Source organism: Mercenaria mercenaria, chromosome 13, assembly GCF_021730395.1.
Source record: "Mercenaria mercenaria strain notata chromosome 13, MADL_Memer_1, whole genome shotgun sequence".
Taxonomy (NCBI): domain Eukaryota; kingdom Metazoa; phylum Mollusca; class Bivalvia; order Venerida; family Veneridae; genus Mercenaria; species Mercenaria mercenaria.
In genome coordinates, this window is record NC_069373.1 from 31,198,770 (window position 1) to 31,214,869 (window position 16,100).

Below are 16,100 nucleotides of genomic sequence, written 5' to 3' on the forward strand. Positions count from 1 at the left end.
TGGAACTTAATATCTAGAGTTTGATTTTCCTTTTTGATTGTCCTATTTATGTGGGAAAAAGAGATAGTCTATACTAATTCATTTTAGGTCGATTTTGAAGCAAGTTCTACAACTTAAATTAATCACTCGATACCTCATTCCTGGTGGAATCCATCACAACGAGGGTACGAGAAAAGAGAAGCCTTTTAATTCTGAGCGCAAAACAAGGGAACTACTGGTACAATTTTTCAGTTTTTTTGGTATGACACAACCGGGAATCGAACCCACAACCCCCTGCTCTCGAAGCGGACGCTCTATCACTAGGCTATCGAGACGGTTTGAGATTGTTTGAGATATCTACATTAAGGTATTTTTACTGAGGTGACAGAGTCTAGATGTGTATTAATGCAAGTTACTCAATTTCATAAACTCGTGCCATTTGTTGAAAAGTATTTACAAGTTCAGCAATTTTTTATATGTTTTGATTTAGTTTGCTTTCAAAACATAATTTTAAATCACCATAATTATATATGGTGTATTTCAAAGATAAATATTTCGATAGAATTTATCATGTTTAAGTGTAATAGATAGAGACAGTTTGATTAAATCTATATATTCTTTTTATGGTGCATGAAGGTACTAACACATTATGAAAGTACAATCTTGGTAAACCTGTCATTTTCCATGATAATTATTGATCATTTTCCATCTGAGTTTTACACTTTTTTTACCAAATACAGAATAAACAATTCTTTTTTTATTGGAAACAGAGTTTTATTTGATAATACTCGTTAAATGAGTCAATGTACTTTTAGTAATATGCAATTTAGTAGTCTTTAACTTAGAATTTAGTAGTCTGTCACCATAAGAATTTAGTAGCTAGTAACCTTAAGAATTTAGTAGTCTGTAACTTTAAAAATAGTATGCTGTAACCTTAAAAATTAGTAGTTGTTTTTAACCTTAGAATTTAGTAGTCAGTAACCTTACGAATTTAGTAGTTTTTAAACTTAAGAATTCAGTTGTCTTTAACTTTGATAATTTAGTTGTCTGTGACCTTTAGAATTTAGAAGTTTGTAACCTTAGAATTTAGTAGTATCGAACAATTAGTATTATGTAACCTGAAGGATTGAGTAGTGTGTAAAAAACAAAGAAAAATATCAAACAGGGAATGCCACGCACCAAAAACGTAGCCTCCTCAAAACGAAACCCCCAGCACGCAGACGCGTGCACCACACACACATACACACACACACCCAAAGCCAACACATAAGGACAAAACGAACAACACACACGCACACAAAGCCAACACATAAGACGAAACAAACAAACAAAGGAACACAGTGGGGCACCGCCTTGGAACGGTCAGTGGCAAAAACACCACTGGGGAGCTTAAACCGGTTTATGGTGCACCTAACCTCACTCTTACCCCCACCATGTTCCAAAGACATGGGACAGTGTAAATAAAAGTAATCCCCTCCAGGTGAATCTCTTACACACGTAATGGAAACAAAAAGGCATTGCATGTAAAACACAAAAATGCTCGTGTATAAATATATAAAAAACAAACTTTAAGAACCAAAAACGTATGTACTCAATGCCTTTTCAGAAGACAGAGCAACAAGAGAAACACCCTTAAGGGCCCGACGAAACAGGCCAGAAGACAAATATCAAAACAGTTCAGTCCTGGTAGGATTTAAAAACTGCTTATCATAGAGTCCTCCCCCTCTTCCGTCAGACGCAATCAAAGAGGGAAGTGTAGTGTCCAACTGTAAACGGGTTGAACACTAAACATGCGGTATGTCTCAAAACAGTTGGGTCGTAACCTCTTTTAATAAAACGTTTTATAATCTTTCCAAATACATTTGGAAAATTACCGTGACCCAAGATCTTACGAAGTTTGTAAACCACATCCCCATAAAAAACGGGTTTAGAAATACCTTCTCGCAGAAGTGTCTTTAAATTACTATTGAATTTTAAAACTAAATCAGAATTACGATAATAAAATTTAGCAAAATATTTACGCAATTTGTAATAACGGTAGCCTTGCTGAAGAAGTTTACCTGTAATAATTGATTACGTTCATTGAAATGCTTGACATGACTACACGCTCTGGCAAACCGAATTAATTGAGAAATATATACCCCATAAGATGTAGCCTGAGGTACATCCCCATCCAAATGGGGGAAAATTTACAATACTAAAATTAAAATCATCCCTCTTGTCATAAATTTTAGTATGTGTAAAATTGTCATAAATAGAGAGATGTAAATCTAAAAATGAAGCATCAGTATCCGAATTGTTAGTTTTAATTAACTGAAGCTCCCTAGGATAAATAGTACCCACCAATTGACCAAAAAACGGATTATCCATATTAAGAATATCATCTAGATAGCGTGATGTATTATTAAATGCCGTTATAATATCTGCCTGCGTATCTGGAGAGAGGCTCAACATAAAGTCTCTTTCATAACAATATAAAAACAAATCTGCGACAAGGGGTGCACAATTTGTTCCCATGGGAGTACCAACAACTTGTCTAAAAACTGCATTCCCAAACCTGATGTAAATGTTGTTCAATAAAAAGGAAATGGCTTTACAAACTTCGTCACAGGTCCACATTGTATAATGTTTAATAATATTGTTAGTAAAAAAAGCTTTATCAAAATTGCAAGCAATAAATGTAGCATTCTCTCTGGCAAAAGTCTTTTGAATTAGGGCAGTTAATTTGTCATTTATTAAGTTATGTGGTAAAGTGGTATACAAAGTAGAAAAATCGTATGTACTGACTGTAGATACCTTGTAATCATTAATTTTCAACTTATCCAGGATTTCACCAGAATTTTTAATCGACCAAAATAAGTGTTTACCAGAGTTCTCGTATACTTTATCGCAGTATCTTTCCACGTGGGCTTTCACAGCAGTTAGACATGATGTTAATAGTTTTGAAATATTTGTAGTTGTACAAGAGCTTGAATTAGTGATGAAGCGAGCTTTATATAGCTGTTTATGCAATTTAGGAATCCAATACATGGCCGGTACTTTAATTTGGTGATCGTCTATACGAACTTTTAAATTAGAAACTTCAGTGATGTGATTAGTAATCAACTTATTTTCAACAGAAGGACTAAATGTATAAGTGTTAGTGCTATTTAGTTCGTTTTGTAAAACATTAATATAATGTAGGCGTCAAATGATGATAATATTGTTGGCCGCCTTGTCTGCTGGAACTAAGACATACTTAGAATGAAATTCTTGGATTTCCTTTTTCTTAAAGTAAACTTGGGTTTTGGTGGAAGTAGGTGTTCATTAGTTTGATAAAATTTTATTCGAGAATCAACAATGTTAAAAATATTTCGTTTCCAAGACGTTAATGCATTGGGATCAGCGTTCTCACGACGACACCATTTAACACAGAAGGTTTCGATGGATTCTGCAATCTGACCACGACAAGCATTAAAATCAATAGTTGAAGAAATTCTATATTTAGGTCCTTTAAAGAATAAATTACGAATACGCTTGTCATTTACAATATCAAAATTACCAGTGATGACATAACCTACATCTGAATAGCAAAATTCTGAGTTTTTACATTCGCAGTAAGAAGGAGTATTTGTTTGAACATCTAAGTCGGAAACAATTTTATTGTAATTGAAAATAACATTTCTTACAGGTGTTTTATATTTATAACAGATAATAGGAAGTTCGGAGTTTCTGAAATATTTAGGCACAGAATCAATGACACGTTTATCATGAAATATACTAGGTACATCGATGAAGTCAATACCTTTGTTCATAAAATAAATTTTAAGAAAATGTCTCTCATGGTCAGATTGGGTGTCAATATGTGGATGGAGAACATGTTGTGTGTAACTTTGAATAAGATATGATACAGTGTAAAACGGATCTGTTTGAATAACATACTGGTCTGCTTCTTCGTCTAGCTTTTTAAGAGACTGACAGATAAAGATGTAAGACGAGAAAGCATTGAATGTCTACCAGAGTTTGAAAGAATTAAATCGAGGTCAGCAACAGTTATATTGACTTTAGATTTGCGTTTAACATTACCATTTCGTCTAATTTCATGAGACTTGGATTTACGTTTCCTAATATTTAAAATAGAAAAGATATCGATATCAGGGTTTTTAGAGATATTACCTTCCTGATAAATATTATCATTTAAGCCCAAATAATAACCTTAATGTAACCCGAATAATAAGTAGTGTGTAACCTTAACATTTAGCAGTATGTAACCTTAAGAATTTTGTAGTGTGTAACCTTAAGAATTTAGTAGTGTGTAACCTTGCAAAATTAGTATGTAACCTTATGAATTAGTAGTCTGTAACCATATAAATTTAGCAGTTTGTAACCTTAGAATTTGGAAGTGTGTAAACTATAAAAATAGTAGTTTGTAATCTTACAAAATTAGTAGTCTGTAACCTTAAGAATTAAGTAGTAGTGTGTAACCTAAAAAATAGCAGTTTGTAACCGTAGGAATTTAGTAGTCTGTAATCTTATGAATTTAGCTCTGTGTTACGTATGAATAGAAGTGTGTTACCTTAGATTTAAGCAGTCTGTAACCTTAAAGAATTAGTAGTGTATAACCTAAAGAATTTAGTAGTGTTTCACCTTAAGAATTTAGTAAGTCTGTAACCTTAAGAATTCAGTAGTGTGTACTCTAGAAAAAAAGTAGTATGTTACCTTACAAAATTAGTAGTCTGTATCCTGAATAAACTAATAATCTGTTACCTTGCAAAATTAGTAGTCTGTACCTTATTAACTTAGTAGTCTGTAAGCGTAAGAATTTAGTTATGTGTAACCTTAAAAGATTAGTAATCTGAAACCTTATGAAATTACTTGTCGATAACCATATGAATTAAGTAGTGTGTAACCTAAATAAGTAAGTCTTTTGTTTTGTGTTCAGTTTTAACGTCTTTTTCAACAATTTTTTTCAGTCATATAAACGACGGTGTCTACTTGTAGCAGTGAGCACAATGCCCAACTTTATAGTGCTGCCTCACTGGAATATCACACCATAGAAACATGACATGATACCCCACCCAGTCACATTATACTGACACCGGGTTGACCAGTCATAGCACTACCCTCTTAATGCTGAGCACCAAGCGAGGAAGCTGCAAGTACCATTTTTTATGTCTTTGGTATGACACAGCCGGGGATTGAACCCACAACCTCAAAGCGGATGCTCTACCACTAAGCTACCAAGGTGGTTAAATAAATTAGTAGTCTGTTACTTTACAAAATAATTATTCTGTAACCTTACAGAATTAAATGTCGGTAACCTTATGAATTTAGTAGTGTGTAACCTAAAAATAGTTGTCTGTGACCTACAGCATTTTAGATTTCTGTAACCTAAAAAAATAGTAGTCTTTACCCTCATGAATCTAGTAGTCTGTAACCTTAAGAATTTAGTAGTGTGTAACCTAAAAAGTTAGTAGTCTGAAACCCTACAAAATTAGTTGTCGGTAACCTTATGAATTTTGTATCGTGTAACCTAAAAAAAGAGTAGTCTGTAACCTACAAAATTTAGGAATCTGTTATCTAAAAAAACAAGTAGTCTGTAACCTTACAAAATCAGTAGTCTGTACCCTTATGAATTTAGTAGTCTGTAACCTTTAGAATTTTAATAATGTGTTACCGAAAACCATAATTAGTGTTTAAACTTACAAAATCAGTAGTCTGTAACCTTCTGAATTTAGTAGTGTGTAACATAAAAAATAGTAGAACATAACCTTACAAAATTTGTAGTCTGTACCCTCATGAACTTAGTAGTCTGTAACCTTAAGAAAATTTAGTTTTGTGTAACCTAAAAAGTTAGTAATCTGAAACCTTACAAAATTAGTTGTCGGTAACCCCATGAATTGAGCAGTGTGTAACCTAAAAAAATAGTAGTCTGTAACCTACAGAATTTAGGAGTCTGTTACCTAAAAAACAAGTAGTCTGTAACCTTACAAAATCAGTAGTCTGTAACCTTTAGAATTTAGTAGTGTGTAACCCAAAAACATAATTAGTGTTTAAACTTACAAAATTAGTAGTATGTTACCTTATGAATTTAGTAGTGTGTAAATTAAAAAATAGTAGTATGTAACCTTACAATATAAGTAGTCTGTAACCTTATGAAATAAGTAGTCGGTAAACTAAAAATAGTAGTATGTAACCTTACAAAATTAGTAGTCTCTAACTGTAAGGATTTAGTTGTCTGTAACCTAAAGAATTTAGTAGTGTGTAACCTTAACAATTAGTAGTCTGTGACAGATATCAGTTTTTTATTTTTTATTGTATTTCTATTTAAAACTTTCTTTTATCAAGAACGGATATAAGGATTTAAATTGTTCTCTCTTTTCTTACTATGATTCTTAAAAAAGTTAATTGTTATATTATATTTTTATTGCTAAAGATATTGTATTTATTTTTTAATTTATTTCAGTTAACTGTCTTATATTATCAGTATTTTTTCCATCATTTTAACCAACCTAATTATTTAAAGTTAACCATTTTACCAAACCTAATTATCTAAAGTTAACCATTTCCAGTATAACTCCGTCAAAACTTACAATTTTAAATACCAATTTTCAAAGTCAAAGATATCATAAAAAATGCCTAATATATTTAGGGAACAACACTACCAAAAGGGGGACGAGTTGACCAAAAGGGGGTAAGTTGACCACATTTTATTATGGTGGAAACGAAATGACCAATTTTAGGGGACGAAATGACCAAATCGGGGACGAGTTGACTGGGTGACGATTTGACTTGATACCCAACAAAAACACAAGTATCATTAGATCATCTCCAGTTCTATAAGTACTATGCATACTGCTTTGTTTGGTGCGGACTTTGCTTTTGCTGTATCTTGCAGCAACTTTCGTACTTGTACTCTGTATCTGCTAGACAGATCAGTGAAACAGACTAACCAGAAGGCAAGTTCACCAAAATTTGGTGGTATCATTCCCGCCGACGATTTCGGAATATCTCTTTCATCTTCGTTATTGACAACAAAGGGGAAATTTGCATAATTCTTTTTCAATTATCCCCACAAAGAAATAGGTAGGCATATCCGTTCTTATGTGTATGATAATTTGCTTCATTGCTGAGGTGACTTCATCGATGCAATTAACAAGTAGTGATGGTATACTCTTCTTATGGGCGTGGTCATTGTTGATTGTGATTCGGATGAAACTATTTCGTCTGTTGTCAGTTCTTACAATGATAGTATCACGGCTTATTCTCCATTTAGAGAAGAATGGACATTATATTTTTATTCATAACTTTACCATGACATCACTGTTCATTAGGGGTTCTAACTGACCAATCAGAGAGCTGCATTTTCAAGTACCTGCCAGTTTCCACTTGGGTATATCGAAGTACATTTACAATGAACATATAGTGAGTTTAGAAGTAAATATCACACTATTTTAGAAATCAAATTTAGATTTTTCACTGCACATGCCCCTGATGATGCTACAAACAACAAAACTTTGAAGTTTCATTGAAATATTATATGGATTTAATACCTTTATTTTAGTTTAAAATTTGAGATTTTACACAGGGAGTCTATGATAAAGTCCGAGTAAAATGTAATCAATACCCAAGTGAAAATAGTATTATTCCACAATGTTTTAGACCTGTTAAAATTATGAATACATCAATATAGAGGGGAAGGGATATGCTATTATTATAAATCAGTATTATATACAAAAATGGAACATGTTGGTTTCTTAAACAGGCTGGTAAAATTGCCCAATCGGGCTTTCAACAGAAAAACTAGTATGCCTGTTTCTCATCGATTTGAGCCCTTGTGTTTTAGTAAAATTCATGCTCATGTAGTATGTTCTTCCATCAGAAACTTGTGTCATTTACATTTTAAAATGCCTTGGAAAATATTAGTCATGAAACCAAAGAAAAATTGAGTAAATGCCAGTTTTAATATTTTGCATCAAAAATTCCTTATTGCAAAAGGAAATTACATACTGGGTAATATTGTGAGACCAAATTTCAAATTAAAAGTATCCTGTGCATATTTCAACTGTTGTAACGAGTGAACAAGAAGTCAATCTTGATAGAAATTTGCTTTATGGAAATAGAATATGCAAACATTTACACTTAATGACCTTCCAAACAAAGGGCTCGAATCGATGAGAAAGTTTTAAAATGATGTGGAGTTTGACCTCATTCAGTCTCGTCCAAAAAAGTATATATAAAAGATGATAACATTGTAATTCTTATTGCCCATTGTTAAATGCAAATATTTTTGTAACAAAAAACAAAAATTATTTAATTGAACAGGTTTACAAAAATATGCACAACGCTGAAAGATTTAAAAGGCTCGAATCAAGGAGAAAGCAGCATATTTCTTGAAAAATAATGAAGATATTTCTTTCAAACTTGGTCCATGTATTAAGCATTACATATGATATGAATTAAAATAAAGATAACTTGGTTGCTTCCAGTTTTGATAGAATTATTTCCCCTTTTCAGATTTTTATGATGCATAATTTTTGAAGTCCAAAAAAATATGTTCTAATGCTAAGTTTAAAACAAAAAAGGGTTCAATGACTTTCTAATGCTCTAAATTATTGCGCTAGTACATGAATGTATACATTTTTCTGTGCTTTCACTTACAACATTATGGAGAAATGTTAGTTGTAAAAAAATTGCTCATATATCTGCACTAGAAACAAAGTATTAACCCTAAATATATAGAATAAAGGTATTGGCACACAAGTGGAGCAATAGAAAGCCATTGAACCCTTTTCTGTTTTAAACATTGCATTAAAACATAATTTTTTTGGACTTCAAAAATTATGCATCATAAAAATCTGAAAAAAGGGAAGTAATTCTAAAAAAACTGAAGGCAACAAAGTTATTTCTATCTTGATATGCATCTTATGTTATGCTTAATAAATGGACCAAGTTTGAAAGATATATCTTCATTATTTTTCAAGAAATATTAGTTTTTATGTCGAAAGCCCGATCGGGCAATGTTACAACTTAACAGCCTGTTAACTTCTTTGGAAATAAGTTGTCCTGCTTGCCATTATGGTTCACGTAAAGATTAAAGTGTTTTGAAACATCCCCTTTGGTAAATTTGATGTATTATGGAAACGCCCTTGGTGGGCAGATGGGAGGGCGGCATCAGCAAACTTTGTTCGGAGCATTTATTCTTCATGCATGGAGGGATTTTGATGTAACTTGACACAAATTTTCACCATCATGAGACAGAATGTCTTATGCAAGAACCAGGTCTCTAGGTCTAAGGTCAAGGTCACACTTAGAGGTCAAAGGTCAGATACAAGAATGACCACTTAACAAGCTCTCAACAGGCGTATTTTGTGACTATGGCACCCTTGTTGGTTTATGTTTTTGCCTTTGTTTTTCATAAAATGGATACCAAATTGTTTAGAATAAGTGGAAGTGTCTTTGAAGAGAGGTTGTTCTGTTTGGAATAATAAATTTTCTCTTGAATCACAGGTACTTAACTGTACTTTGGCTGTCAACATTAATTTTTGTAGAAAATATCAAACTTCTTTTTATGCCCATGTGTGCGTGCATCTGTGCTTGCCTCCGTGTAAATTCTTGTCCGGGCTGTAACTCTGCCATCCATAAAGGGATTTTGAAATAACTTAACATAAATGTTCACTATAATGAGATGACATGTCTTGCGCAAGACCCAGATCCCTAGCTCCAAGGTCAAGGTCACACTTAGAGGTCAAAGGTTAACAGGGTCTGTTTCATGTCCGGTCCATAACTCTGCCATCCATGAAGGGATTTTGAAATAACTTGGCATAAATGTTTACCATAATGAGGCAATGTATCGTACGTAAGACCCAGACCCCTATCTCAAAGTTCAAGGTCACACTTAGAAGTTAAGGGTTAACAGGGTTGTTTTGTGTCCTGTCCATAACTCTGCCATTGATGAAGGTATTATGATTATGAAATTATTTGGCATAAATGTTTCCCACAATGAGACAACGTGTCATGCGCAAGATCCAGACCCCTAGCTCTAGGATGAAGGTCACACTTAGAGGTTAAAGGTTAACATGGTCCGTTTTTTATCCAGTCCATATTTCTGCCATTGATGAAGGGATTTTAAAATTACCTGTCATAAATGTTCCCCATATTGAGGTGACTTCAGGGGTGTAAAATTCCACTCGCCCGCTCGCATTGGCGAGTTAAAGTCTTGGTAGGAGGAGTGGACCGGTTGGGCGAGTGGTTTTTACGTCGTAGCTTTAATGAAATTCAGAAATTACATCTTGAAAAACCTCAACAAACTTTGAGATAGTTCAGTTGCTACTTTGATTGACTGAAATTTAACCGCGAATCGTAAAGATATCAAAACGTCATGCCGGTAATTTTCCATTCCGAGAGCACGTGCGACCTATCGTAATATCAGATTTACATCTCCGTTACTTTAGTTTATCGACATGTACACAAAAAACGTGCGTAGTGCATTCATTTTTTAGCTCATCTGATTTTTTGAAAAAAAATGATGAGTTATTGTCATCACTTGAGCGGTTGTCGGCGTCGGCGTCTGCGTCGGCGTTGCCTGGTTAAGTTTTATGTTTAGGTCAGCTTTTATCCTAAACTATCAAAGCTATTGCTTTGAAACTTGGAATACTTGTTCACCATCATAAGCTGACCCTGTATAGCAAGAAACATAACTCCATCTTGCTTTTTGCAAGATTAATGGCCCCTTTTGTACTTAGAAAATATCAGATTTCTTGGTTAAGTTTTATGTTTAGGTCAACTTTTCTCCTAAACTATCAAAGCTATTGCTTTGAAACTTGGAATACTTGTTCACCATCATAAGCAGACCCTGTACATCAAGAAACATAACTCCATCTTGCTTTTTGCAAGATTTATTGCCCCTTTTGGACTTAGAAAATCAGTTTTCTTGGTTAAGTTTTATGTTTAGGTCAGCTTTTATCCTAAACTATCAAAGCTATTGCTTTAAAACTTGCAACACTTGTTCACCATCATAAGTTGACCCTGTATAGCAAGAAACATAACTCCGTCCTGCTTTTTGCAAGATTTATGGCCCCTTTTGGACTTAGAAAATATCAGATTTCTTGGTTAAGTTTTATGTTTACGTCAACTTTTTCTCTTAAACTATCAAAGCTATTGCTTTGAAACTTGCAACACTTGTTCACCATCATAAGCTGACCCTGTACAGCAAGCAACATAACTCCATCCTGCTTTTTGCAATAATTATTGCCCCTTTTGGACTTAGAAAATCATTTTCTTGGTTGAGTATTATGTTTAAGTCAACTTTTCTCATAAACTATCAAAGCTATTGCTTTAAAACTTGCAACAGTTTTTCACCATCATAAGTGGACACTGTACATCAAGAAACATAACTCTATCCTGCTTTTTGCGAGAATGATGGCCCTTTTTAGACTTAGAAAATCATGGGTAGGACAATATTTCTATTACACAAAAAAAATCAGATGAGCGTCAGCACCCGCAAGGCGGTGCTCTTGTTTAACATTATCGCTTCAGTTTTTCAACATCGCGTGAGAAGTAATACAATTTGAATTCTAATAAGATTTAAATAGAATATCGACGGAAACGTAAGCAAAATTGTATGAAAACGGTCGAATTTTCATATAATCTTTTGTTAAATTTCAAACAGCGCGATCTTAATTACTGATTTCTTTCTAAGAAAAAATAAGTGATATATACTATGGGCATAAAATTCAGACTTTTGACCAGAAAAAACAAAAAAAAACAGAATTAAAAAATCTTAAATAATGAAAAAGCGGCAGTAATTTAAAGACATTGAGTAAAACAATTTTTTTGGTAAAAAGGTTTCTGTAAGTGCGGCAGAATAGGGTACGTGATCTCATGGACGTAAATAGAAATGTGGTTTTAAAATAAAACAAAATGATGTTGTTGCGGTTTTTAGTAAGTTTTAAATGAATCTTTGTACATGTATTTTTTTTTATAAAATATTCTTCTTAAACGATAATGTAAATTCCTTTTTGGCAAATAGGTCACATGACGCGAAAACTGTAATATGACGTAATGCTATGACAATCTCGTGCAACAATACCGCTTTGATCTCCACTTTAGAGGTCATGATACCGACACACTTCTTTTAGCGCTTTGAGAGGATGTTAATTGATGATAAAAACAGGCCAATTACTTAGTTTATCAACAGAATAATTACCGATGATCGTCAACTTTTTTTTTTCGCTTTCAAGACGGGTAGGTGGATGATGATTATTGTGTCCATATTTTTAGGGCACTTTTCAAAATAATTATTTTTCGGGAAATAAGTTTTGAGAAAATGAAAATAACTGATGTTTAATACTTTCTTGACACTTTGAGAAACTACGGTAGGGGTTAAAAATAAAAAAATAAAAAGAAACAAAAATGAATAATCAAAAAGGAAATGTAGTGTACGAGCTATGTGTTATGTTTGAAATTTGCTTGTTGTGTTGTACATAATACTCCTGTCAATTGTTAGGGTGAGTGACTGTCCACTAAGGGCAAGTTGGTTTTACTAGCTACTAGTCCTGCAGGGCGAGTGGTGTGAAAAATAATTTTACACCCCTGGACTTGTCATGCGCAAGACCCAGACCCCAAGCTCCAAAGTTAAGGTCACACTTAGAAGTCAAACATGTTTCTTGTCTGGTCAATAACTCTGCCATTTATAAAGGGATTTGAAAATAATTTGACTCAAATGTTAATCATATTGAGAAGGTGTGTCATGCTTATGACCTGGGTCTCTTGGGTCAAGGTCATGAAATGATGTGTGATTTTTGCGCAGACAACTGTAGCATTCTTGGGCATGCTTCGGGGGCATTTGTCACCAATGGTGACAGCTCTTGTCCAAAAATATTTTTACATTATATCTACAATCATTTTGTGATAAACATATTTCTCTGGGTACTCCCAATGTTTAAAATGTTATAAAACAAATACATTGCAAAACTGGCAAGACGAAAGTGAAAGTAGAGCTGCCAAAATGACAAAATACTGCTATGTTTAAGAAAATACATACATTAACCATATTTTATTACTGGGAGTACAAATGTACCTAGATAAATATGTTACACACAGTCACACACAACCAAAACAAAGTTAAAGAATAAACACTTTCAAAAAAGGAGTTTGATCATTTCTACAAAATAGAACATTGACTTATGCAAAATATATATTCTCAAACAAGCTTACCTTTGTATAAAGTATTTCCCCAAAAGGGTGGTCTCCAAACACTTGATGAACCTTAATATAAGACCTTACATATCTTTTAGTGGTCATAATTGATAATTTACACTGTTGTCTTGATAAATTTTTAAGTAATATGTTGAAATAAAGTCTGGGTAGTGAAAATGTAAAATGTCAGAATATTGAATGTTTGATTTAAAATGTCAATTTTTTTCAGACCAAAGTGTTGGCCAGCTGTTTATCATTTTCTGTAAATACTGCTGCAATTTATACACTTTCTGCAATTCACTAAAGAAAAGCAAATTTTATCTTCAGCATTTGTTTTATAGGCCTGCAAAAATGGTATGTACCAAAATTATGTCGCAGACTATCATGATTGTGCTATTGTATTGTACATGATCAAATTGGACAAATTTTAAGGGAAGTGGCTAGGGGTCCGGTAACTGGACCTCTAAACCCAGGTCTAGAGGTCTGGTAATCAATATACGTGTACTATTATGTGTTTCCAGTGTATAAGGTAACTGCTGGTAATAGATATGATTAGTTGTCGTAATGTTGCTGTTATTATATTTGTTTTGTAAATATTTGATTTATAATTAACTCTCACTTGGGTTCCAAGCATACTGAATATGAAATTTTAACAGCGATTTCCAGTAGTCACCATTACTTATTAACTCAAGCAGTAAAATTAATTGAACAGTGCCAAAATTGCAGTCAGTTTCTATTAATGTAGGCTATAGTGTTCCTTAGGTGATGTTCTAACAAGTGTGAGTGTCCTGATTGCTCAAAACTATGGAGGCCATCTGCTGGGCTTTTAAGTATATATAGAAGATACAATGTAGTTTGAAAATTATCTTGCCTGAAACTTCTAAATAATTTCCTACAATTTTGACTTCTAAATGATTTTCCACAATCATTCCTTTGGTGCTCCTCTACCTTTCAGAGCCTGTGTTTACCAGAGGTAACTTTAGGGGATGAGGGGAGGGAAAGCCGTGCAAACATACATGTACAACAAGAGTACTTTAGTGCATCGTGATTGTGATGTGAAGATTCAAAATCCTCGGAAAAGTGATATATATGTACATTTGAAATAATCTAGCTCTGTTTTCAGGTAATGGCTAAGTGATTTCTGTCAGCTTACAGTGAGGTGTTTGTCACTGCAGCATCATGGAGGATGATCTATATTACGGAGATGGATTTTCAGATATGGCCGATATTGATGAGGATCTCCTAAGGGCATATCTCGAGGGAAATGAAGTTAACCCAGAAATTGAAGAGCTCCTTAAAGGTAACTTATGTATGAATTTGCTCTTTTATGAGAATTGACATAAAGCAGAATTGATTACAGTAAAATTCTGGATATATTAGCCCTACCCTACTAAATTTCTGTAATGAACTTGTCCATCTTTTAATTTGGACAGTACCATTGAATGTTAAAAGGGGTGCTTACCAAAAAGATACTGATTGAATGGCGAACAGTGCAGATCATGATCAGACTGCAGGGATGATCTGCACTGGTTGCAAAGGCAGAATCAGTTGTGTCCAGCATGATAAGGGTTAGGATCCAGTTTTCTTATTGTGAAAAGTGATAGTTTAGAACACTTCTGTTAAAAAGAATATTCCTAGCTTGACACGTATGTTCAGAACTTTAAATTCTAGATTATATTATGAGAATATAACTAATAACAAATTGATAAAACAAACTTTTTAAGTTTTTTTTGTCCTTTCCTGTAAATATTACGAGTATAAGCAGATACCTATATATTATTAGGCCATCACAAAATTTTATGTCCCTGCCAATAGGGACAAAATATTTGTACAGTAAATTAGGTTTTGTTGGATTTAATGTCACAACAAAACAATTCTAGGTCATATTGCATCTTTGCATACTGTACATTAAAACTTGGATATAGGAAATTTATTAACAAATACATGTAGATTTTTAGCTCGACTATTCGAAGAGTAGGGGAGCTATCCTACTTGCCCCGGCGTCGGCGCAAGCATGAGCGTTACCTTGAGCATGAGCGTCACACAAATGATAAAGTTTGCGTACCACCCCAAATATTTTCAAAGTCCATTGAGATATTGCTTTGATATTTTGCATACTTGTTTACCATCATGACCCCAGTCTGTAAAAAGGAGGAGGCAACTCTGTCAAGCATTTTGACTGAATTATGGCCCCGTTTCGACTTAGAATATGCTTATTGTAATGTTAAAGTTTTACTCATAGCTTATATTATACTATCAAGCACTGAGAATAGTCGAGCGCGCTGTCCACTGACAGCTGTTGTTAACAGTCATAGTTAACATAACACTCCATTTCCAGTTAAGCTATTGTGATGGCATTATTATGATATGAATTTGTTTCATGCAGCAACAGAATGTAATTACAATGTACTCAGTGAAAGATTGGCTTAATCTCAAGCTGATTTAAAATATGAAAAACTGATCATGTGTATGTAGGTAAAGTTAGTGTATGTAGGTAAAGTTAGTTTTTACAATGATACTTATAAATATAGAATTTAGGAATGCAGTTACATATACAGTTAAACTATGAAAATAAATGAAAATTCACAACAGAAAATACAAAGAAATATCAAGGTTTTTAATGAAGATAATTTTCACAAGCATTATTTTGATCTGCTTCCTTCTTTATTTACAAGTGACTTTAAATCACTGCACCCTAATAGTATAACACTAAGTTTTACCTTGCTGATTGTTTTGTTCCTTTTAAATTCATTTGGGTAGCTCTTTTTGATAAAAAATATTTCGAGAGCATTTTCTGTACATAAAAAAAAATGACAGTCCCGCTTTAAATTTTGTCCAAAAAACAATTTTCAAGTTGTATTTTTCTTGTAATATAGGTCATTAGTTTTGTATCAAGCAATATGCACTAGTTCTGCAGGGAAGATATTGTGTGACTTCAGCAT

The 16,100-nt window shown here is 33.3% G+C and overlaps 1 protein-coding gene across 2 annotated transcripts in view; it reads left to right on the top strand.

Annotated features, from left to right (window-relative positions):
- Positions 1–6,960: 6,960 nt before the first annotated feature.
- LOC128547864 (protein-serine O-palmitoleoyltransferase porcupine-like) overlaps positions 6,961–16,100 on the top strand; it is a 38,749-nt gene continuing 29,609 nt past the window's right edge. For both annotated transcript variants that reach the window (XM_053521427.1, XM_053521428.1), the window contains exons 1-2: positions 6,961–7,044; positions 14,282–14,458. In XM_053521427.1, coding sequence (XP_053377402.1) covers positions 14,338–14,458 — 121 coding nt within the window. In that variant the 5' untranslated portion in view covers positions 6,961–7,044; positions 14,282–14,337. The remainder of the gene's footprint in view (positions 7,045–14,281; positions 14,459–16,100) is intronic.